This window comes from Zootermopsis nevadensis, unplaced genomic scaffold, assembly GCF_977971745.1.
Source record: "Zootermopsis nevadensis isolate Lab colony 2312 unplaced genomic scaffold, Znev_1.0 Znev_ptg000012l, whole genome shotgun sequence".
NCBI classification, from domain to species: Eukaryota; Metazoa; Arthropoda; class Insecta; order Blattodea; family Termopsidae; genus Zootermopsis; species Zootermopsis nevadensis.
This window is the reverse complement of record NW_028259144.1, coordinates 2,405,208-2,429,087: the sequence shown is the minus strand read 5'-3', so window position 1 is coordinate 2,429,087 and position 23,880 is coordinate 2,405,208. Positions and strand designations below refer to the sequence as shown.

Below are 23,880 nucleotides of genomic sequence, written 5' to 3'. Positions count from 1 at the left end.
GGAAAATATGGTTAAAAGATATTTTTCATACCTCATCCTAGCAGAGTCAAAAATAATTGATTTCGAAGAAGCAGGGTGTTAATCACTGAACCATAATGTTCGGTGACATTTTTCTCACTAAGAAATTTAGGTTTACTTTTTCCCCTGTGGACATACTTAAATGGGCGTAGAACCTTTTAGCATTTACTTCAGTTATCTTCAGAGCACCGATTACAGAGCCACGTGGCAAAGAAGCAGGAAAATTCACAGCGTCTTTTTCAAGAATGAAAAAAAGAACGTCAACTCTAAGACAAAAGACGCTAGCGAAACTATAAAATTCCCCATTATGTTGAAAGATAAAGCTCTGAAGATACGGCGTAGAATAAATTATGAGATGAGCTACTGAAAATTATGAGGTAATTTAAATTTTATGTCTCCCTCTTAAGTGCAGATAATTCTTCATCCTTTTCTACAAAAATTAATGCTATTATAGAAATTAATGGGGCTTTAAATCCCAAAACACGTGCAAATTAAAAAGTTATACCAACATTTCAAAACGATAATTTCTGAAAAATTACCGATATTGTGCTATAATTTCAAGTACAATTAAAACAGCGAGTCGTCTTCTTCTTATTCTTCGTTGTGAATATTTTATCATTTATTTATCTCATCACACGTATGAACCTAGAAGGACATTCATTACACATAAAAACAGAACACAAAACAAGGCTATATTAAATCTCTATTTTTATAAGTTCAACTCGTAAGATTAGGACTCACGTATTATCTCCCATTATCTGCATATATTAATACTACCTATCAAACTGGATTATCACTTCTGAACTTCCTTCCGTAGACCAAAATGAAAACAAACCGTGGGAAATATGTTTCGCCCCGCTTAGCAAAGTGTGCCTCGAGGTTCCCAACTAAAACAAGTAACATGCCCACTATAATAATGGAGAAGCACACGATACGGGAAGCCCCGGGTCACCAGTCACTCTGACCAGAAACTGTGCATATGAAACAAGAAGAAATGACTGACTTTCAAGGAAATTTCGGCTGTCATGTTTCTTGAAACGTTTATGCATCAACCTATGTGGTACTGAACCGATGTGCTGAGGTGTGTTGGTGAGGGCGCGAATTTTTTTTTAAAAATCGAAATTGGTTTCAATTTTATCATTTCTATTTTGTCTCATTTGCTCACAATGCTTAAAGCACACGCCATGAAAATGTATGAGGAAATGGAGGCATGGCTCCATATTTTCTTAACCTCGGCACTAGGTGGAAGTAAGTGTGGAAGTAAGTGTTGAACTTTACTCCCTGGGAAAAAGACTTCAATGCCCACTGGAGATAACGTAGCGTCAGGACAGGCGTTAATTTTTATTAATGAATGTGACAAGCAGAGTAAGTTTGTAATGAATGCGAGTTCCCGTTCTATAAATTAAATTAATAACAAATTATGATCTTGTTATGATGCTTATTAGCGCATTGAGAACATGCTACAGATAAAAGACTGGCTACCAGGTAAGCAACTGTAATAGTGCCGTCACAACTATCTTAGTATGACTTCACGTAGTAAAAATACCTTATCACTACTTACGAGCCCACAAACAAAAGGACACGATTTAACAGTTTATTAAACGACCCTGTATACAGATGTAAAATGTGCACACATATGGAAGGGACCGCATACCACAGCAACCACGGCCATCAGTCACACACAACAACACAATTAACTAAAACAAAAATCATTTCGTTTCTGTATTTTTCTCAGGCAAATGCAACAACATTACATTTTGCAGAATATTTTCTCGGAATTTAAAACAGCACATAAGATGACAGAGCCTACAAAACATATGTGCAAAAAAAAAAACGGAATTCCTAAACACCCAGTAACTCAAAAACCACTGCACATAACACACGATATATATCGTATGTAAAATAACAGCTTTCTCTTTTTTTCGCCAAAGATCATAACTTTTCCCGTTCCTTCAAATACGAGGCATACATCAAAGTTTGAACTTGAAATGGAGGTCACAGCTAGTAACAACATCTTGTTTCACTATCGAACTAAAAGTTTCCTCCCTCCCTGCTAATAGCGACGCCTGGTCCAGACATGGGGGGGGGGGTCATCTCCAAAGACCCACTTACATTTCCCTGCATCCTTAAACAAAAGAAGCAACTGCCTGCTTCATCACACACATCTGCGAAGTGGATGTTTTTTGTAACAGTCAGACTGCTCATAAACCACTAACTAAAGCACGACCTTCTACCTCGTATTTGGAAGGCCCATGACATGAGAGTGATTCGTTTACAATTTAATGACTACAGAATCAGTAATATATCAGTCAAAGAAATTACTACATAAAAAATTGGGAAGACCGTATAGATAGAACTGGTGAAAAGGTAGGGTAGATAATACAGGACAGAAAACTAATTTCTTAATTAATAATGTTATCAATACCTCGGAATCATTACAGTAAATGATATAATTATTCATGAAAGAGGAGATGAAATGGATGCTGGAAGGAGCTGTCGTGGCCTAACTTAACGGTATTACCTTGCTGGCATGTGCCTGGAGGCACTGAGGAACACCACGAAAGTCCTCAGTGGGCCGGCGAAATAATTGCAGCATTTATTGGACAGGAGACCGTATACGTCCCTGAGCCAGTCTGGACGTTGTGACAAACAGAAAAATCATACCCTGACCGGAACCAAACCCCGGTCATACAGCCCGTATCCTGGTTACTATACCGAGTTGTTCAGGCTCCTTCACAGTCTCGATTCGTCAATCACAGTTTTTTTTGTTTTAACCTTCGTCCTGCAAAACGCATCGATTCCGCACCTCCAAAGCACGGCGGCGATACGTATCAGACAGGAAACGTGTGACTGATTCACGCGCGGTCCACGGTTAGCGAACTCACTATGCTGTGGGAACCGACTGGCTTAAAAGACCTTGAGAACTGAAGACGTGAGCTGGGGGCGGGCGACTTAATTCAAGCATGTCTCCTACCTGCCGCCCGTCCCCCGCACTCTGCCATTCAGCACAGGGAGGCGGTAAATGAATGACGGAGAATGAGAGAGGAAGAGAAATAAAGAACTGAGAGAGAGCTAATGGAGGACGGAAGGAAGAAAAGTGAAATGAGAAAGAACAAAATAAAAAGGAACAAGAAAGCAAATGTTAAAATGAAACATTGTCTGAGAGAAAAAGCTTACAAAACCATCAATTTCCGATTTAGCGCAAAGTATTATGGGTAACTGTGTCAACATCGTACCAACACACGAATTTTCGCAAACGTCACGTTGGTATTACCAACTACACAGGAAAAAAAAAAATTTTGGGTTCGTCTCAAAATGGCATTTTGTCGATAATAAAATTTCATAAAAATTTATCCGGAACAGCTCAGTGACTGTCTACGGACTGGACGACCGGTGTTCGAACCCCGACAGGGTCATTGAATATATCCTGTATCCTCTACTCTCGGGCCCAATGCATACCGGGCTCCTTTCGCGAGGATAAAAACGCGGCCAGGGCGTAACGCTAATCACTCCTCCCATCTAGTGCCGAGATTAAGAATTAGGAGCTATACCCCCTTCACCCCCGCAGGCCGCTACATGGGACAGCTTTACATTACTTTTTCGCTTGGTGCATAACATGTATCAGTATTATTTATTTTTCGAGTTTCACAAACCAATCACTGGATAAATAAGTTTTAAAAATACTGCTATTTCATGGCATGTAGAAATGTTCTTCGGCCGGGATGCGACTGACTTCTTTTGTTTTCTCAACATCAGTATGAGTGAAGTATCTTTCCTACTATGCAAACACACAGTCATACGCCATTCCGATTTACCTAACCAAAACGTAAAAACAACCCTATAAAAATGTATATACACAAGAAAATATTATTTTAAACTGATCTATATAATCTCTACATTGTTCGGCATTAGTCAGTTGTTTGTCAGTTTGTTTAAAACCAACTTCATTTTACTGACAAAAAACATTGTATTTTCGGCCATGACGCTAGCCATTTTGGGAATGGATGTCACCTCAAACCGTAAGCGGGAGACCTGCAATTACACGAATGAGCATACAGCTACTTACATTTCTTCACGAACATCCGATGAAGGTACGTGCACTAAAATAATTAACAAATTCACTAGATCACTAGTTAAATCACTCAAGCACTGAAAGAAATTAACGCGTTAAAGCGGAACGAACTTTCTCACCACACACGAACAAAGACGACTTGCCCATCATCAGAGAACAGCGCATCAAAGATATGTCAATTCACAACCTCCCGGAATTCACTACTGGGTTCAATGTAAAGCTTTATTCAATTATATCAGGTGACATTATCCAAAAGCATAAATAATAATTTTGTCATAGTAAAATTTGTTAAATTATACCAATTAAGTATTTGAGGTTTAGCTGCCGACAGAAATAAAAATAAAACACAGAAAATGACAGTTGAGAAACGCATACCGGTACGATCAAGGATTCTCAACTCGACGCCCGCGGGCATCACGCGGTCCGCGTACGTATATTGAAATATTGTATAGTCCTATTTGTTACCAGAAAAAATTTGTTAATGACATCGATATTTGGCAGAAACTGTCACTCTAAGCAGCTTATGAGTTTAATGATGAACAGCAAATCAGTAACCAGGATACAGATAAACACTGAGAATCAATACAGTTACGAGCTTTTCCATACTTTCTGTGTGACCCGCCCATCTCGCTCTCCTTTTTTTATACAAAATATTCTACTCTGCACCTTGTACTCGTAAGCTCCAAACGCAACAGCCAATAAAATAATTGACACAAGAGACAAGAACGTAAAAACCTAATGTTATTTGGTCACCGCGGTTTCTTAACAAAATGTTACTTTTAAAAGTTGCAGTTCATTAAACATTACAACACAGGTGATGATACGCGTGGAATGTAATTGACACAAGAGACAAGAACGTAAAAGCTAATGTTATTTGGTCACCGCGGTTTCTTAACAAAATGTTACTTTTAAAAGTTGCAGTTCATTAAACATTACAACACAGGTGATGATACGCGTGGAATGTAAAAACAAGGGACCATGAGGATAAAAAGTCTGTCTGGAAAGCAAACGGTCTCAGTTGAGAAGTTAGTGGCTGGCTCTGACTAAACACAAGACGACTAATGGACCATGGCAAAACGAAAGATTTTACAGCACAAATTAATGCAACATATTTATTAAAAACAGATCTAACAGGCAGAAGAAATTGAATCAAAAGCCTTCTTGACTTATTTAAAGGCTGTTGGGTAAAAGAACGTTGAATGATAAGGTTATTATGAATCAGAAGACGGTTGTAGAAGGAAGGCATCCTGAAGGCAGTCATGAAAGGGTAGACGATAACCCGACTGGTAACTGAGAGACAAAGCATTTCTTCGTATCGAAAGACATGAATCGGCCATCACCTTTCACGCCAGCAGAAACAGCCTCATCGCAAATGAGTCATTTCCTCCACTCAGGCTCCAAGTTGTTTCGATGCGGTACTGTAACAGGATACGCCGAGACCAGGAAAAGGATCTTACTCGTTGCTGAAGACCAACTCTACGCTGTCATGTTCATACCGCAAAGGTAAAAGGTGAAGCTGTCCCTGGAAGTGATCAACCTGCCACGAGGCTGTCTGAGCAGAAAGACCAACCAAACCTTGGTAGTGATCAGCCTCTCGTGTTCCTTCCCTTGAAGTTAGGAGCATGAAAAGGAACTCTAAAATTTGTATTTTACACACCATATTGTTAGTGTTGAAATCAAGGAGAAGGTGGGTAGTTAATGCAACTTTTATAAAGTTGTTCTACTGAACTGTAAATGTCGCGTGGACTTGGAGCGGGTATATCTGCCTACAAGTCCGCATGACATCACAACCCACGACATGAGCATTCATATCTTCACAGCTGCGAAAACCTCAGATCTCACAATCGTACAGAAGATTTTGGATGGATAGTCTCAAAAGAGAGGCAAATCTGGAAATATTGGCGTGGCCACAATGATTTTAAAAACAGGAACAGGTTATAAATATATAATGACCCCCCTGACAGTCTACAACAGGGAATTCTGTTAATTGGCGAAATACTTGGGGAAGATGGCATAACTAAGGAACGAGGTAGGAAGACGTAATGTACTGAAGATAAAGGAGACAACAGAAGTTTCACTTTGCTGAAAAGAATCAGTTTTACTAAACTTGTGCCGATCTTCAACAACACAACTGGACAATATTTGTAATCTTAAATACCAGGAACAATATCTGAATGCTTGAAAAAATAGCCAAACAATGACAATTTTATTACTGAAGTTAAATTGTCGCACTGACAATTCTTTTTTTAAACTATGTACACAATATTACACTTTGCACTATAAATATACATTATTTTACAAAAAAGGAAAAAAGTCATCTTACATGTATTTTTAAAGTCTTTACAATTTTTAACTCGTCCGAGAAAAAAAACAGTAAGTACATATTACAACAAGTGACGTTATTTGAAGGGCTGCAAGTGGTTTTGTGTGCGTCAATGAACACGAGCCCTGGGAAGGCCGGCCCATAAGAACAAATTACTTGCGACCACTTCAAAACCTGGAAAAATGACTTAGCTTTCATAACAACAGGAACATGATAACTTTGTTCAAAAAATAATAAACAAACAGCTGTTTAAACCAATTTTTCAATCCCTCGCACAAACTATCATGACAAACACTTCAGATCTAATCCATATAAAAACACATAAACCTGTCCCTCAATCACAAAACCCGCCTTCTCATTAATACACATGGTTTCTTTTCTTCAAATTTCAGTCATCAGTCATTTACGAAACTGGAATACTGACAAAAAACACTGCATCAAAAACATCTTGTCCATTGTTTAGATTAATTCTGACTTAGTTTGATTTCAAATAGATCACAAAATTACGTACGTACAACCACGCACACACAAATATTAATAATTATTATTACTTAGTTTCAAAAATGGAGTTACAAAAGATAGTCTGCTTTCATTTTAGGTTATGGTTTGCTTATAAACTTCTCTCTTACTTCTGAGACTATTGCTTATGGTTTAAAACACACAATACAAGTGTGATTTTGTGACTTCTTTAAATGATGCAGAGGGGGGGGGGGGGCGAACACTAGCAAACTGATCAATTCTGCATACCCAGCAGCTTATTATTATTATTATTATTATTATTCTGTGTAGTATTTTTTATTTATTTTTAAATCTGTCTACAATTAACAACGATAATTCTACGTGGTAGCACATCTCATTTGAATTATTCTCTTGAATCTGAGATGAACCTTTGTCATTAATCATAACAGGAACGACAACATTGAAAAGTACATTTCCAGTATAGGAGTTATCAATAAAAATAAATAAATGTACAGGTGCTTCTTCAGTAATTGTTTTCTTCTTTCTTCGTTCCGTACACCACCACCCTCCAACGAACACCTTATATTGCCCACGTTCAGTCATTATTACCGATTGGCGTGTAAACACGTTCAGTCATTATTAGCGATTGGCGTGTAAACACGTTCAGTCATTATTAGCGATTGGCGTGTAAACGCGTTCAGTCATTCTTAGCGATTGGCGTGTAAACGCGTTCAGTCTTGGGGTGTAAGGGAGGGTCTACGAAGGGGTGCACAGCATGCATGGGGGGCATTCGTCACCAGTCACTCGGAGTATAGAGATCACATCATACATTCACACAGTCGAGCTACACTTCGGTAGCAAGGAGACCCTCTTGGTGGTGGAAATGTTCGTCTATCACAAACACACTGCTTGTCGGCCCAGAGCCAGCTCCTGCTGACAGAATACTATTACTGTCTTTGTCGAGACATCGCTTGACTAATGTTGGATCACTGAAACACACAAGGTGACAATTCGCCAGTCAAGACAGGCACGTTTCTTCTTCGTCAGGAAATATTAAGCAGTTCAAAAATTTTGTTTATATGAATTTATTATTTGTTAATAGTTTACCACTACGGAGGAATTACAATTCATGCATTAAAGGGCACTTTGAAACTAAAATTTAAAACGCCAATTTTCTCTCTGCTACGTCATTAAATGACAGTTCTCGATACTTTTAGAAAAATCATAATTTTTTTAGAAAATAAAATTAGTCTATAATTTCTAAAATAAACGTTATTTGTAAGATGGGAACTACACAAAATAATGAAGACTTTCGTAAAGCGTTAACTCACCTCGCGTTGCAAAGTGACGAATCTACGGACAGGACAGATATCCTCTTGTCCGCAACGTTGGATGACGGTGTCCTCTGCTGTTGCTGCGTATTGCTGGGACATAAATTATCAAAGTCTTTGTCCAGTTTACTGGGGAGCAATACAGTCGAAGTTCTGTTCGACTGGCTGCCACGTTGAACATCGGTGTTCAACTGTTTATGCGACCTCGTTCGCTGTAGCGTATACACGGGTCCACTATTGTCTGCAACCTGTTGCTGTTTGGGGTAGCACAAGTCACCACCATTACTAAGGTCCGCACTCACACTCACAACACCACCACCTCCCCCTTCATCCCCTGCTGCCAATACATTATTGATACACTTCCCCCACGTGTTCTTAATCATGTGCGTGTCCCCACCCACCGAACCACCTCCACCGCGCTTTGACATACTGCTGTGCACAGCGTTTCTCTCGTTCTGCATTCTGGCTTCTTCATCTGCCCTCTGCTGCTCATGTTTCCTTCTCCGTTTCATGCACATCACGACGACAGCCGCTACGAGCACCAGGACTGGTACGGCCGTCGATAAAGTCGCGATGACGACGACGTGCTCAGTCGAGAGACCTGCATCGTCACCAGATTCTTCCGAGACATGTCTCGAAATGTTACTGGGTGCTGCAAAGGCAACGGCGCTTGAGGAATCTTGCTGGGAATCCAAAACATTGGCTTCGTTGTTGCAGGTCTTGCCGTGGTATCCTTGAGGACACAGGCACTGGAAACTATTTACTCTATTCGAACACGTGCCGCCATTTTTACACGGAGAAGAACTGCATTCGTCGACATCGACACTGCAGTCCTTTCCTGTGAATCCCGGCCGACAAGTACATCTGTAGTCATTGATAAGAACTGTACATTCTCCTCCATTTGCACAGGGTTTCGTCTGACAGTAATCTACTTTGTTCTGGCAGAGAGGTCCAATATAACCAGGCACACACTGGCAACGAAACTGGTTCACCATGTCCACGCAAGTCCCTCCGTTCAGACATGTGTTCCCCTTACAGTCGTCCACATTAGTCTCGCAGCGTTCTCCGGTGAACCCAGTGGGGCATATGCAATCAAAACCATTGACGCGGTCCACACAGCTAGCATTGTTTTTACAAGGCGAGGGAGAGCATTCATCTATCTCATTCTGACAGTCAGTGCCGCTGAACCCTGCAGGGCACTTACAGACAAATCCCTTTGAGGTGTCCCTGCACGTAGCTCCGTTCTTGCAGGGCTTATCTTCACAAGTCTGTGCAGAAGTCTCACAATGAGGGCCATGCCAGCCTTTCGGACATTCACAGCGGTAGCTGATTGTCCCATTTTCCTAGAAACAGAACAAAACACAATTATTATAATCCCAAACTAAGTACTCGCGCTCTACTTAAAAAAAAAATATGCATTCTGTTACTTTGCAAATTTTACTGGCCAATTCTCATTCACTGCAGATAAAAATTTACTGTCTCAAATGTAACTGCATCACAATTACAATCCAAATAGCCTGAAATTATTTTCCTTCGTCCTACGACCAAATAAAAGTTGTATACCTCAATGTGCTATTTATCCACTCTTTGAAGTACAATTTTTTTTTTAAGAAACATAAATTAAATATGCGCGACAAATTTCAGTGTAGACCACAAACACGAAATTCTACAGAAACCATCTCAGTGCTTTAGAGAAAGCATATTTCACCGCAAAAACAAAATAGGATAAATTTCAGGGCCACTATCTCTCCCACCCCACAAACCAAGAAACCCTTCTCTCTGAGAAACAATTACCTTGCATGTTCCACCATTGAGACAGGAATGATGGGCACAGTCATCCAGTTTCCGTTCGCAGTCCGTTCCCGTGAACCCCGGGGGGCAGCTGCAGGTGTAGGAACCCTGCCCAGTATTGAAACAAGTGCCACCATGTCTGCATGGCTTGTGGTTGGTGCAATAATTCAGGTCTTGGTTGCAAAATAAGCCACCCCATCCTTCATCACACAAGCAATCCCAGGGTTTCTGGCAGGACCCATGTAGACAGCCCGGATACCTCTCACACTCGTCACAAAGACGACCTTTCCACCCGCTGTGACACCTGCAAACAAACCACGCTTCGGCTCTAGAAGGGTTGTCATCTACCGGGAGATACAGATGCTAAAGACAATCTGCAGAACAGACGTTGACATTTTGTGGATGGGAAGACAATTAGGAGGAGGGTATGTCACGTGAAATCAGGTATCCTTTCAGCAAACATGCTGTCTATATAATAATTCAAATAAAATCAGTTCTTTTATAAAGCTTATGGCAGGGAAACATTAATACATTTAGACATTAAAACAAAACTGAACTAATCAAATAAATCAAACATATTCCTGTACAAAGGAAGTGTCCTCAACTAAAAAAAATAAATTAAAAATAATTTTTGGGGAACGAACAGAATTTCTTTTGGATTCAGGAGACAGAAATAATGAGGAGTTACCAAAATCACTTCCAGCGCCAGCAATTCTGTACTACACACTGAAGTGTCAAACGTGAAGGAACAAATTTTGAGTTGAAAACACACTTAAGGTAACGTAGAACTTGGCAACATCGGAGTAGATGGTCCGGCGCTCAGAATTCCTCTGCCATTAACAAGTTCTCTTCACACGCTGATGCCAAATACATCTTCACCCATAAAATTGTACCCACACGACTCTTCCCGTGTAATAACAGGACGGGGACCAAATTTCCGTGAAGGCAAAGCTTGTTCCTGCTGCTTAACAAAGCGGGGAGTGGAGGTAAACCTCCACGCTTTCTTAAACTTTACATTAGATGAAGGTGAGTGGTCAGCTTCACGTGCCGGCCGCTTTATCCCCGAGAAAAGAACCAGGTGTCCACTGGATAGGAGGTTGGGTGGGTCCCGGAGGTGGTCTGGACGTTGCGGCGGGAGAGGAGACGAATACTGTCGTCGGGAATCGAAACCAATCACCCAGCCCGTAGCCTAGTTACTGTAGTGCCTAAGCTATACATGTGAATTAAATGTGGTTTGTTGTTCTGTAACTAGTTGCTATTACACCATTAAGTCGGCTAATAAAGTACGGGAAATGCCACACCCAGGAGCATAGGAAATGCACCTTGTGCGACCAGAGCCGTGAGAAAATAAAAGAACATTATCTCAAAGTACAGACCCTGTCATAAAAATGTGTTGACCCATCCAATATATCAATACGTGGGTTCGCTGCTTAAACCCAAGACAGTACAATGCACCCGTGTACTTGGCTTGTTGAACACTGGGCGCTGCTTTGTAATAAGCATGACATAGAGAGAGAGAGACAGAGAGAGAGAGAAACTGGAAGGAAGGTATCAGGCAGGTTCCCACAGAACGAGGCTATAGTTCGCGAAATGTAGCTTGGTCGTAAATAAATCACACCGACCACCGGACTCTATTAATCAGAGTCCTTTAAGGCTGGTTCAATTGTCGCCTAACTGGCCAAGAGGACTCCCCTCCAAGATTTCCGACCAAAATAATATCATCATCATCATCATCATCATCATCATCGTTACTTAACTGTGTCAGAATATACTGAGTCGAAAGACAAGATTACTAACCTGGAGGGACAGCCGGTCCCCGGGTCGAAATTTGAACATGGGACCTCCTATATACGAAGAAGCAGTTCTAACCATTTGGTAGCGACGTGTACAAGAAATGTCCGAAAGTTATCGGCCAAAACCAACCTTAAATAGGATAGTTACGGACATAAAATGACGGAAATCACGGGCAAATAAAGGGTTAATTGTGCGAAATTTTGGTCGACTTTTATGGTCGTAGATAATATTAATACATCGTGTGCGAGAATATAATTGGTAAAACGCTGTTAGTGAATCCGGACCTCCGATGTAAAAAGGCAACAACTAATCTAATCTGCCTGTAAACGTTAACTGTTAAAGTTGAAATTTGATAATTACTGTTTGGGAAGCGGACGGAAACTAAGCAACGCGATTCATCACCATTTCCTCATAAACTCTGCATTTCACTTCGCATTCCTCGGTGACGTAACAAGTAACTTCTTTGAGTACAGTTTTATTTTTGGTATACAGGGTGTTCCGTTTAAAAAGCAACCCAAACAACAGCATCTGCAATCAATATAACAAGAAAATTTCTTATAATTAAGATAATAAAATATCATTGATGTTCCATATCGATTAATCGATTTACATTTTGGAACATCTTTTACACAACATGTTTCAGTTTTTATAAAACCATCATCAGGTGTAAATTATTTACGAACTTAAAACTCAAATATGATTCCATTTGGTGATGTTTCATGCCATTTGTTTTTCAATTTTGGGCGAGGTGTTGTCTTTCCTTAAATTTTATCAGATGTACATATCGGTCTGTAAGTAGAAGATTGAAAGAAACACTAAAGAATTTGAAAGAATTTATAAAAGAATTTTAGAGAATAAAATGCAAAATATATAAATTATAGTTAGAAAGTAGCAGTAAAATATAAATAAACATAATATGAAATAAAAAGAAAAGACAACACCTCGCCCAAAATTGAAAAACAAATGGCATGAAACATCACCAAATGGAATCATATTTGAGTTTTAAGTTCGTAAATAATTTACACCTGATGATGGTTTAATAAAAACTGAAACATGTTGTGTAAAGGATGTTCCAAAATGTAAATCGATCAATCGATATGGAACATCAATGATATTTTACTATCTTAATTATAAGAAATTTTAAATATTGTGATAAGACGGATTAAAATAAATAATTGTTAGAATATTCACAATATGACGCAATTACACTATATTATAACAAGACAAAGTTTTGTTTTAAATTCTAACTGTCAGCAAGAACTGCAAAGCAGATTTTACAGCAGATGGTAAAAAATTTCACCCACATTCTCTAAGACAAACAATGTGCCCGAAATGTTACCACACGGCGTATTATTATATTATTCGGCACTCCCTCGTCAGGGCAGACATTGCTAAATGATTCCCAAACGATTTTGTTGCGAAGTAAAAGTTCGACAAATGAACTCTCTGCGTTTTTCTCGTGCATGGGCAAGTCCTTCACGGAGGGGGGGGGGGGTCGGGTAAGTCTGTTACATGATGGTAGACCTGCTTTTAATTTCATTTTTGTAGCTTCGAACGTTGCTGGGTTGCATTTTATATGGTACACCCTGTACATCCAAGATGGAATTCCTGTGTCTGCCGTTACTAAATATACACATATAACAAGAGAGACACTTGTACTTCCCCGCAAATAACTTCTCGACCTGAAACTTGTAGAATTGTTTCCAGAGCTACTTCTTAAGAAGTCTTCTTTTCTTTGTGGAAAAACAGCGTGGCGCGGTTCTTGAACGTACGTCACGAATGCCTTAGACTTGAGAAAGCGTGAACAACAGAGTCGTTGTTGTCATTATGCAAAGAGAACGAGAGGAAAAAAAAAAACGGGATGTACTGAACTGCATGTTGATGCACCTCAACCAGGCTTCTTCTCCTTCTTCTTCATTATCAGATCTGTGCATCTTCTGGTTCAACCAACAACACTCCCTCACTCAAATTTTCGCAGAGACTCTAATAAACATGGACGACACAACCATTGATTTACAAAGCATTTTTTTTAAAATATCATAAAGGCCATTCGGACCGGAAATCGAATTTGGAACCTCTAGGATATGAAGGAGCGGAAGACATCCGCCACAAACACAAGAACTAACTTTGGCATACGGGCCACTGACGCCCCCTCCATCCATACGACATGTCACTTTCTTTGTAGCCATCCAGGTGCAGGAATGAGTGCCCCCCACCCCCCATTTTCGATGGGGTACAAGCTCACGATTTTTAAATCATAATAAAACGATTGGTATTACATTCACTGAAGAGGTTCACAACTCCATGAGCACATAGAGGCTGATATTACTCAAGACGCTGACTGTCGCTCAGCTAGTACAGAAATTCCATTCATACGTAAAACTCTTATTAGTGCAGTGCCCACAAAAACCTGTCACCTGACCCTTATATCCTGAGCTACGTTGTAGCTTTAATATCCTTTTTAATATTATATCCTCACGTACGCATAGTCCTTTAAGTTATTCACACCCATGCGGTTTCCCAGTTACGTTGCCGTACACATTAATGACCTCCACATTCGTGTTAAACGTCAAAAGCATTACTTAATTTGTGTTGAAGCACAAAATAAGGCAGTTTTTGCAACCTTTAAAGCAATCTCCTTCTCTCTCTCTCTCTCTCTCTCTCTCTCTCTCTCAACACATCGTCCCTCGTACTCGATAAAAGAAAAAAATGTCATTTACGACGTATCGTACATTTCAGACAATGCACACCAAGGCAGCAGAAAGTCACGAGAAGCTTATGTAAAAAGTGTTGCCTAAACGGGGCACTGCAGGCGAAACCCATCAGTGAAATGTGCGCAATGCGGTAGGCTGAGAATTCTTTCTAGAGCACTGTGTCTCACCAGCACACAGCTTCCTCGTGAAAACACACAGCTTCCTACATCTCTGCATACGCAGATACTCCTTAAAGATACGGTCATAAATAAGAATTGAAAGGCAATTGTACAGTCTGATCCTAACACACCATCAGATGGACGTACATCGGATTTCTTTGTGTGGGGTTCTTTCGGGAATGAACCTCCAAAAATCTACATCAGAGGCAACAGGTTTTAATTCAAAGCATGGGGCTCCTGCAATGACGCGTACTTGGCTGGGTGTTGTAGACCGTGGATGTTCCCCCTCATTGAGTTGCAGGACTTGTGATCAAGAAGGAGCGGCTCTGGAGAGGGGGGCAGACCACGCCCATCGGGCTACGATTTCCCACGGTAGCTGTGACTCAAGAGTGTATACGGGTCAAGGTGAAGAAAAGAAGAAGAAGAATAAAAATAAAAATAAGAGTTTCGGAGGGAAATTCAGATAACACTGACACGTGCTCCGGTCGGGACATCATCGTCTCTATGAAATGGGAATTTCAGTAAAGGAAAAAAAACAATGTAGAAAGAAGAAATATGACAAAGACGTGAGGAATGTAGACGAATAAAGAGAATGTGAGAGAAGAAAAGGTTAACTGGGAAAGAGAGAAAAAATAAAATGATAGAAATCAAAAGAAAAATGAGTAAGAATGAAGGAAGAAGCGAGAAAAATGGAAAATCAAAGATAAATAATGGGAGAGGCGAGCGAAAGAAAGAATATACAATTAGACAAGACAGAATAAATATATTATTTAAATCTTGTCCGTCTAATCACAATAAAGTCTTATTAAATATTAAAATATTACAATAATTAACATTTAAAATATTAAATGATATTCGAATATTTCGATAAAGAACATCATTTAATATTTTAAATGTTAATTATTGTAATATTTTAATAAGAATTTATTGTGATTAGACGGACAAGATTTAAATAATATATTTATTATATCACAATATGACGCAACTTTACCATCTCAAGACAGAATAAGTTAGGAAAAGTACACACCGCGTTAGCTCTGTTATTGCCACTAGATTTCGCCAGTGAAAAGTGAGTGGCAGCCAGCAAAGGACCTCCGACACATGCGATCAAAGTCAGTCAGATTCTAAAATTAAATCTGAGTAAAACTGACAGGCGCAATTCTGCAATTTCGCTGGGACAGAAAAAATGATTGCAAAGAAGAGGCAGAAGGCAACTGAGAGGGAAGAGGAACAATTAAAGAGGCATAACAAATGAAAAAGAGCACGATAAAAGATTACGAGAGGAATGTACATACAATGACATGGAACCTGAAAGAAGGGTAAGAAAGGACAAATGAAGGCTGAAGAAAGATGGCTATCAGCAGTTAACGCCGGATCATATAACAGACAAAACACCTACTTTTTCGGAAAACCCGGACACTAGTTATTAAAACGGCTTATCCTTCCAGGCGACCAGCGTTTGCAACCGAAACCAAGAGGCGGCCGTATTCTGTAGGTATCCGCTGGACAAATGAATCGTGAATCAAACGGGACCCCAGTGGGATTTCCCTGTACAATGACCTTAAGAGTTCTTGGTATGGCTAACGTTAATACCTCAAAATAAAGACAAGGGATACAGCAAGACAAACCAGGCGGCAGTTTGTACTAAGGCCGTTAACAAGTGTCGACATGTGTATTACACTTGTCTGCAAAGCGGGTTTCAACCACAGGCTCGCGACCCAACAATGGCAACGGTCGCGAATACAAAGTGAACTGAGAACGTTTCCTTGCCATGATCTGACCAGTGGAGGAACTTGGTCGGGGAAAATGCCCAGGGTTCAGACGACAACAGGGCGAACTGACCACAATCACAAAACGCGCCTGAATAAAACATAAAACCAATTGAATAAAAATTTTCTTGGATATTATCCATCGTCTAGTAAATATAAAACGTAAAAAACGACGTTTCGGAGATGGGACTCTATCTCCGTCTTCAGGTTCCTACACAGTTGGGCCCACTAGACAGAGCTAATCCCTATCTTCCGGACAAAGTAATAAAGTGAAACCGTTTAATTACAGAAATGTACTAAGTGACAACGAAACACAAACGTATCGTGTTAAGATTAAACAAAATAGGATTTGCGATTCTCACGGCAGTGACTACGAAATTTACGGACGTTTCGAAGGTCCTTGCTGCCTTCATCCTCCTCTAAACCGTCGGCAAACTTCTACACGGCGCTACAACCCACAAGACAGCCATCTTCGTACACAACAAATATTAGGTTACAACTTGGAACTTGCTGATACGATAGTGCCAAAGTATTTTTCTCAACTTACAGGCATTCGTTGGGTTGGTTGCAGTGTCCGTGCTGATCGTCACATCCTGGCAGGCAACGGGCTGGAAACAAAAGAAAAACATTATTGCAGAAAAATGCAAGAAATACCGGAACACTAAAAAAAATGTGTCTGCCTCTTTCATAAATATACATAACGATCGTTTGCTAGAAGTCTTGCGATCATAAATCAATGTTAGAACAACCTTCAAAAGTACAAAGAAGAAAAGAAGTTGCATCATAGACGGACGACACTTCCGAGGTCTTCCTATTTAAATACAGTGGATTCCGGTTAATTGGGACACATCGGGACTAGAACCCTTTGGCCCAATTATGCAAAGTTCCAAGTAAAGAATTAGAAAGGTTTGTTCTTTAACATTTGTCCCTAATAAACAGCTGCCCCAATTAACCGGAATCTACGGTCTATTCCAAACACAAACGCGTTCAGCGAGATAAAGGTAAAAACGCTACATTCCTTACGATTCAGCACATATATCGATATCACTGATCTCGAAGTTCGATTGTAACTGATGAAAATTCATTGCTGCCAAACATATACAAGTACCACGCTCAATGAACAAAATAAATTAATAAATTAATTATTCGGTTTTGTCCGTCTAATCACAATTATATTTAAAAATTTACAAATAAGATAATTAAAATATCATTTTATGTTCCACATCGAATAATCGATTTACATTTGGAACATTTTTACAATATGTTTCGGTTTCATCGAACCATCTTCAGGTGTAAATTAATAAACTAAACCATTACATACGTCACCAATGACACTTGGCGAATTAGCGAATCTGGTGAAGGTGTTCGAAAACGACCGCCTTCCATAAACTCAGAACACGAAGATCGGTAACAAGATTAATACAAATGATTTCGTCAGACGAAACACGTCCCCGCAAAAATTTGTCTCGTCACAATCGGATAACGTTCGCTGTTGGTGCAGCATCGTTATATAACCTAACAACCAGCCTGTAACTGTAATTAACCTTGGAGGTAGAAATAGCTCTCCGGACCACATCGCACAAAAAAAACTTCACTGGCCTTCACATGCAGACATACAGATCATTAATCAAAGCGTCATCATCCACGCCTTGTCTGCCTGAGTACCCCGGATCGAATCCTGGAGGCGGCAGAGTTGACTGATGATTTAAACGCGTTTTGCCTTGACGTATCTACACGGACGATTAAATCAAGGATCATGAGACACGAGGTTCATGGAGTACACAATGACGAGACGAGAAGCGAATACGGGAGACACAACATCCACTAACTGTGCACTCTGCCCTCGGTGTGCATTTACGTGCTTCGTATGATTCTCTGAATAAACAGCCGATCGTTGTCATGGAGACGTGTAGTGTTTCCTTTGCGGTAGGGACTAAATTTCGTGCTTGAATGGATCAACCTTTGATCTCTTCTTATATCTCGCCCGACCTCTGCAGTAAAATGTTCTCGAAAAATTTAACGACAGTCAAGAAATATAATGGAACGTTCGATCTAATTCTTGAAACCTGGATTCAGACCAGCTGGTGAAGGTAGAACCTCAGCTAGTTAATCAGTAAAATGGGTGGGGCGCCCATTCGGGTGTCCTTGACCCGGAAAGTAAAATAAGCAGTCCGTGACGTCAGCCCCATTCATCTGTTTTCAGTCGGGTCTAACAGGAAATAGACAGCCGTAGGCGACAGGAAGCCTACGACAGATGACGCGGGGTAGAGGCAATGAAGACGTGTGGAGGGAGCTGAGATAAAACTTTAGCAGTATGTGAACGCTCCGTCTGTTTTACCCCCACGGAAAGCTCAGTGACTCGCTGGGCAGGATGCTAGCTGGACCCCAGAGCGAGTCTTCACGCGCTGACGAAGAGACTAAAGCCTGTAGATGTTATTGCTCTGGGCTCCAACGCTGAGTGGACTTGTAGGTAGATACAAGCGTTTCTGAGGAACACACCGCCGACATCTTCAGAGCAATGACTTCAAGCTTCACATACAAAAATATCCCCTCTAACGTGACATCGGTAGTAAAGCCAGAGGGCAGTAGATTTACTCGCTGAGTTAGCCTGCTTTGTAACTTATTTAAGAGAGAGATGTGGAAAATGATTCCAAATGAACCGTTCCAAATCGCCTTCTCATCTCATTCGACGCAAAATAACCTCTGCAGTTGTTACGGAATAATTAAACATCTAATAATCTAAGTGAGAATCATACGAAACTCTGTTGTGGGCAGAGTGGAGAGACGCCGATGGTTAAAGCGGGTGGTACATATCGTTACCACTGGACTTAAATGTTCATATGGTCTTGTTGTGATCTGTGCTAAATACTGCATGTTGAAAACTAACAGTAAAGTAAAAAGAATTAGGGACTGGACGTTCTTTCTTGTTATTTAAATGGCTGCCCCCCCCCCCCCCCCACCACAAAAAAGCGACCGGACTTGTACGCGTTTCCATGCAGAAAAGGCCAGACCCACGTGACCCGGCAAATTACTCACTAGCGAAGTTGGCTGTAATTGAGGTACGAATTGACTCGTGAATGGGTAAGTAGGATATTAAACCTCGCATGTAAGTTACTGTAACCACTTAGCGTTTTCGTCTAAGGAACAGAACCACACGGGCAGAGCGGAAAACTAAAAACGCCCAAATGTTTTTGATAAAATGACAGCTGACGACTAGGTCTCTTACTTTCCGATTTTCCGACTAAAATTTTGCATGCATATATTACTTCCACAATGAGTGCTGGACGACCTTCATTCGGCGAATTGTTCAAATTACAAAGTTCGTCATTACACAATTTTCCAATCTCCTTTCACTATCTTCCTCAGAATCCTGTCCTCGAATATAAATCAATTCTTGTTCCATAGATTTTCGCGGCTGAAATTCAAAGCGTAACTTAGGCTTTCGGGCAAGGTCGCGTCTAATACTTGGCAATGTTTCGGCAAACATTGCAGCTGCAGTTTTCAAGGTGGACACTATAAATATTCGACGCGGCTCTCACCTCAAGGCGGAAGTTATACTTCGATCAATTCCTCAGGATGAGAAACCACTTTACAAAGAGACTAACGGAGCATTTTACTTCCTCTCACCAGGTGCGTCACTTGCCAACTGAACCACACTTTTAACACTGCGTCTACGTTTAAATATACATCATGAATGAGAGACAACCCCCTCCGCCCAGGTTGCTTTCCCCTGCTCATCTGAACAATACATTTAAAGTCCAAATACGAATTGGAAAGGGGAGCTGAAAACGAGGGGAGTTCACTGACGCCCCACATACAATAGCGTGCTTCTTGCTTTTTTTATTCCGGCGTCTCTACAGCACGTGGTGGCAGCTGTGGAGCTCGACAAAAGCCCCGCTAGGTGACGCCACGTAAGCGTCGCTTGGTGCTATTGCATCTGTCCCATGCTTACCCAAAACTTGTAGCGTCCCGTATCATTGTTCATCTGGCTGGTGTTTTAAATAGGGAGGAAAGGACAGAAATTTTGAAGAGGGGGGGGGTTTAAGCGTGCTTATGTTAAGTGCAGCTGCGTTTGTATGACTCGTGACTCCCCCCCCCCCCCAACCAACTGGCTAACCCCTTCCTTAACCGTGCGTGCGATGTCGCCTCAAATTAGTTTAGTTTATGTAAACTGATACCAGTCTGACACACTTAATGTAACTTTGGATAGTATTTAGTGGAATCCTGAAAATAAAGTCTTTTCTTACGCTGTGAAGGCTTTGAAGAAGAATTACTGAAACGACGGAATGAGTCAAAACAACTCTTTAAGAATGTACAGCTTTACGTGTTAGTGAATTAGCAGTAATTGCATCAAAATCCTACTTCAGAAGCAGATACTCTCTTAACTAGACAAGAAATTTACCTCCTTTTACGTAACCTAAAAGGTCTATTAAGGCTTTGACCGGGATGTTCTTTTGTTAAATCTTATGTGGTACCGCCTGATTCGACTTCTAATGGTTAAGTGAAGTGTTTTCTTCGCGGTACGGTCTGGATTCGTAAATATTATGAAGACGAGCTTCGGCTTCAAAGGGTTAACCAGCTGATTTTCGTAATGGTGAGGTGTAGTGTTTTCTTCGCGGTACGGACTGAATTCATAAATAATATTTAGACGATCTTCGGCTTCAAAGGGTTAATTGGCTCTGTAGTGAAGCAACTGAACATTACAGACCACACCATAATAATTTCCTTCGAAATCATTTTGATATTATCTTTCCATAAACAAAAATATATAAAATGTTACTAACAGAAAATGGTACTGATTAGATAAATGACTAATTTGCAATAAAATTCTAACTGCTGTAGAACCTGCATACTTAAAAAAGTAACACTAGATGGTGTTCACAGTTAAGATTCTGGTCTTCGTGTTACCAACTGCGTGAGAAACTTAACCAGACTTAGTTTTTTGTACTCAGCCTTTAGAACAAAAAAACGAGCGATAAATAGTCTATAACATGCTATAAAAGGCCATAAACACGATTAGAAACGAAGAAGGTACGACGAACTACGTCGACAAACGAACAGACAAGACACTTTCCATAGACGAATATTGCTGGATATGCAGCTCAAACAGGCGATAAATTACGACACATAAAGACAAAAAAGAATTTGGAAGAAAATAATATTGGCAACACTGTATTCATCGATGTTCCCACAGATCTGAATTAATACTAAGATGACGGACTAAGAACTAATGTTAAGAGCACGTCAAGCTGTGGTTTCCGCAGTAACAAAGGAAAGCAGCCAGATGATCGAACTGGCAGGCTTTAGGTGTGCTATGATGATTTAATAGCCGAAATCATGCCGGAATGGCTTTGTTTCCTTCTACTGTTTTATTTTTCTGATTCTGTTCGTGGATGCTTGTAAGTAAGTGTCGTTATAATACCATGGAATTGACCGTGAGTAGGAGAAGTTAAAAAAAAAACACGTTCATTCTGTTATACTGCAGAATTAATCAGAGCAGAACTTTTTTTTTTAAAAAAACAATTACTTATAAATATAGACAACAAACAGTACGTGTAACAGAACGGATTATGTAACGGTACAAGTGAACATACCCCACATATGTTTACCATTTTTATGTTCATCCAACAGTAAGAGCAGTCGCTACTGCAGAGAAACGTCTTCGAATTGCAGTGAAGCAGAAAATTACGTAAAGGTTGAGTAGCTTAATTAAAAACAAAGAACGACGCCATGAAGACACAGGGAGGAGAGTTGAAACATAGCTCCGAGCATTCCTAACCTCGGCACTAAATTGAGGTGAGTGGCTGGCTTCACGTTCCGGCCGAATTACCCCCGAGGAATGAACCACTGTACCCACTGCGCCATTTTTTAAGTCCATCTTCCTTGTGGACGATAATTAAAATCTTTCTAATATACAAGGAACTTCCCACCTCTTATGGAAACAGAAGGGCAAAACATACATATTCATTACCGCGTTCACAAGAGCCCACCACTGGTCCCAAGTCGAATTGGAAAACTGATTACATTTGTTATAATGTATTAATAAATAATGTCGGAATAATGCTGTCTACTCACATATTAAGTCACGAAAATTAGTCAGGCGTCGAGTTTGGCCTATTCCAAAATCACTTACTTTCACTTGCCAGAAATAACAATTTGAAGGAACACCTCGTCCCGGCCGAGATTCGAACAGCCTATCCAAAATACTACTTAGGCATCTCACAGCTATGCTAACCCACGTCGGGCAAACATTGTTCGACTTACCATTAAAATTTAACATAATTTTGATTCATTGCAGATCGCAGAATAAAAATTGCAGCACATAAAAGTTTCTCGTCGTTGTATTCTGCAGTATAATATCCCCCCCAGCCCCTGCAGAGGAAATCTCTGTTGCTGGAGGCTGCAGATGCCGCGTGCCTGCGACCCGAGGGCTACCTGCGAGGCTTTACCTGACCAAACAGTGTCTTATGCTCACCACCAGGCCACCAGCCACAACCACTGCGGCCACGAACTAAGGATTATTACCATCGAGTAACACCAAAGACTAGCGTGGGAAGGTTTTCAGAGGAAGGACGAAACCCCGTCGGATGGACGGAGCCTGGGAAACGTGAAGGAGCCGATGTTGCCAGTCTGCACGACAATCAAGATGAAATGAAGAAGGCAATCGGCGAAGTTCAAACGCCAGGGTCTGTCTGGTTCTGCGCAAAGGATGCGAAATCGCGGTTGCCGACCAACTCTTGCCTACAGAATTGTTACACGCTTTTAGGGGATTATCTGTTCCTCTATAACGTTATTACTGGTATTGTACATAGACACAAACATTTAGGCACTTCAGCCCTGAAGATGAAGGCAATATGCTACTCCGAAACGTTGGTATCTACATACAAGACCGCACGGCGTCAACCCAGTCTTCTGGGTTGTTGCGCCTTATTGTCTGGTAGGGGAATCGAACCCTGGGGTCTCGGGTTCGATTCCCGGCGGTGCCCGAATTTATAACTTGTGTTGGGCAAGGCCGTGGTCTAGGCAACACGGAGTTTTCCTCCGTGGCATCCCAACAATTACTCCATTCACACACAGAAGAAGGCAATGGCAAACCACTTCTGGATCATCTGCCAAGAACGTATATGAACAGGTCCCAGTCCGAGAAAAGGATGGAAGGATCCTGTTCATATGGACCTGTCGTCAGACAGAACACTAAATAATAATAAGATGAGGTGGTCTAGCGGTTAGAACGCTGGCCTTGTAATCCTGGGGTCTCGGGTTCGATTCCCGGTGGTGCCCGAATTTATAACTTGTGTTGGGCAAGGCCGTGGTCTAGGCAACACGGAGTTTTCCTCCGGGGGCTTCCCCGGTTTCTCCGTGGCATCCCAACAATTACTCCATTCACACACAGAAGAAGGCAATGGCAAACCACTTCTGGATCATCTGCCAAGAACGTATATGAACAGGTC

The 23,880-nt window shown here is 40.8% G+C and overlaps 1 protein-coding gene and 1 long non-coding RNA gene across 2 annotated transcripts in view; both read right to left on the bottom strand.

Moving 5' to 3' along the window:
- Nucleotides 1-4,269, bottom strand: part of LOC110838333 (uncharacterized) — a 147,601-nt gene extending 143,332 nt beyond the window's left edge. The window contains exon 1 of the long non-coding RNA XR_015534871.1: nucleotides 4,085-4,269. This is a non-coding gene — a long non-coding RNA (uncharacterized LOC110838333). The remainder of the gene's footprint in view (nucleotides 1-4,084) is intronic.
- Nucleotides 4,270-6,265: 1,996 nt separating this feature from the next.
- The window catches only part of Delta (neurogenic locus protein delta), a 159,178-nt gene continuing 141,563 nt past the window's right edge, over nucleotides 6,266-23,880 (bottom strand). Inside the window, exons 8-11 of the mRNA XM_087347573.1 lie at nucleotides 16,977-17,037; nucleotides 9,998-10,298; nucleotides 8,204-9,546; nucleotides 6,266-7,861 (exon numbers count right to left, since the gene is read on the bottom strand). Of these exons, the coding sequence (XP_087203699.1) occupies nucleotides 7,717-7,861; nucleotides 8,204-9,546; nucleotides 9,998-10,298; nucleotides 16,977-17,037 (1,850 nt within the window). The 3' untranslated portion in view covers nucleotides 6,266-7,716. The remainder of the gene's footprint in view (nucleotides 7,862-8,203; nucleotides 9,547-9,997; nucleotides 10,299-16,976; nucleotides 17,038-23,880) is intronic.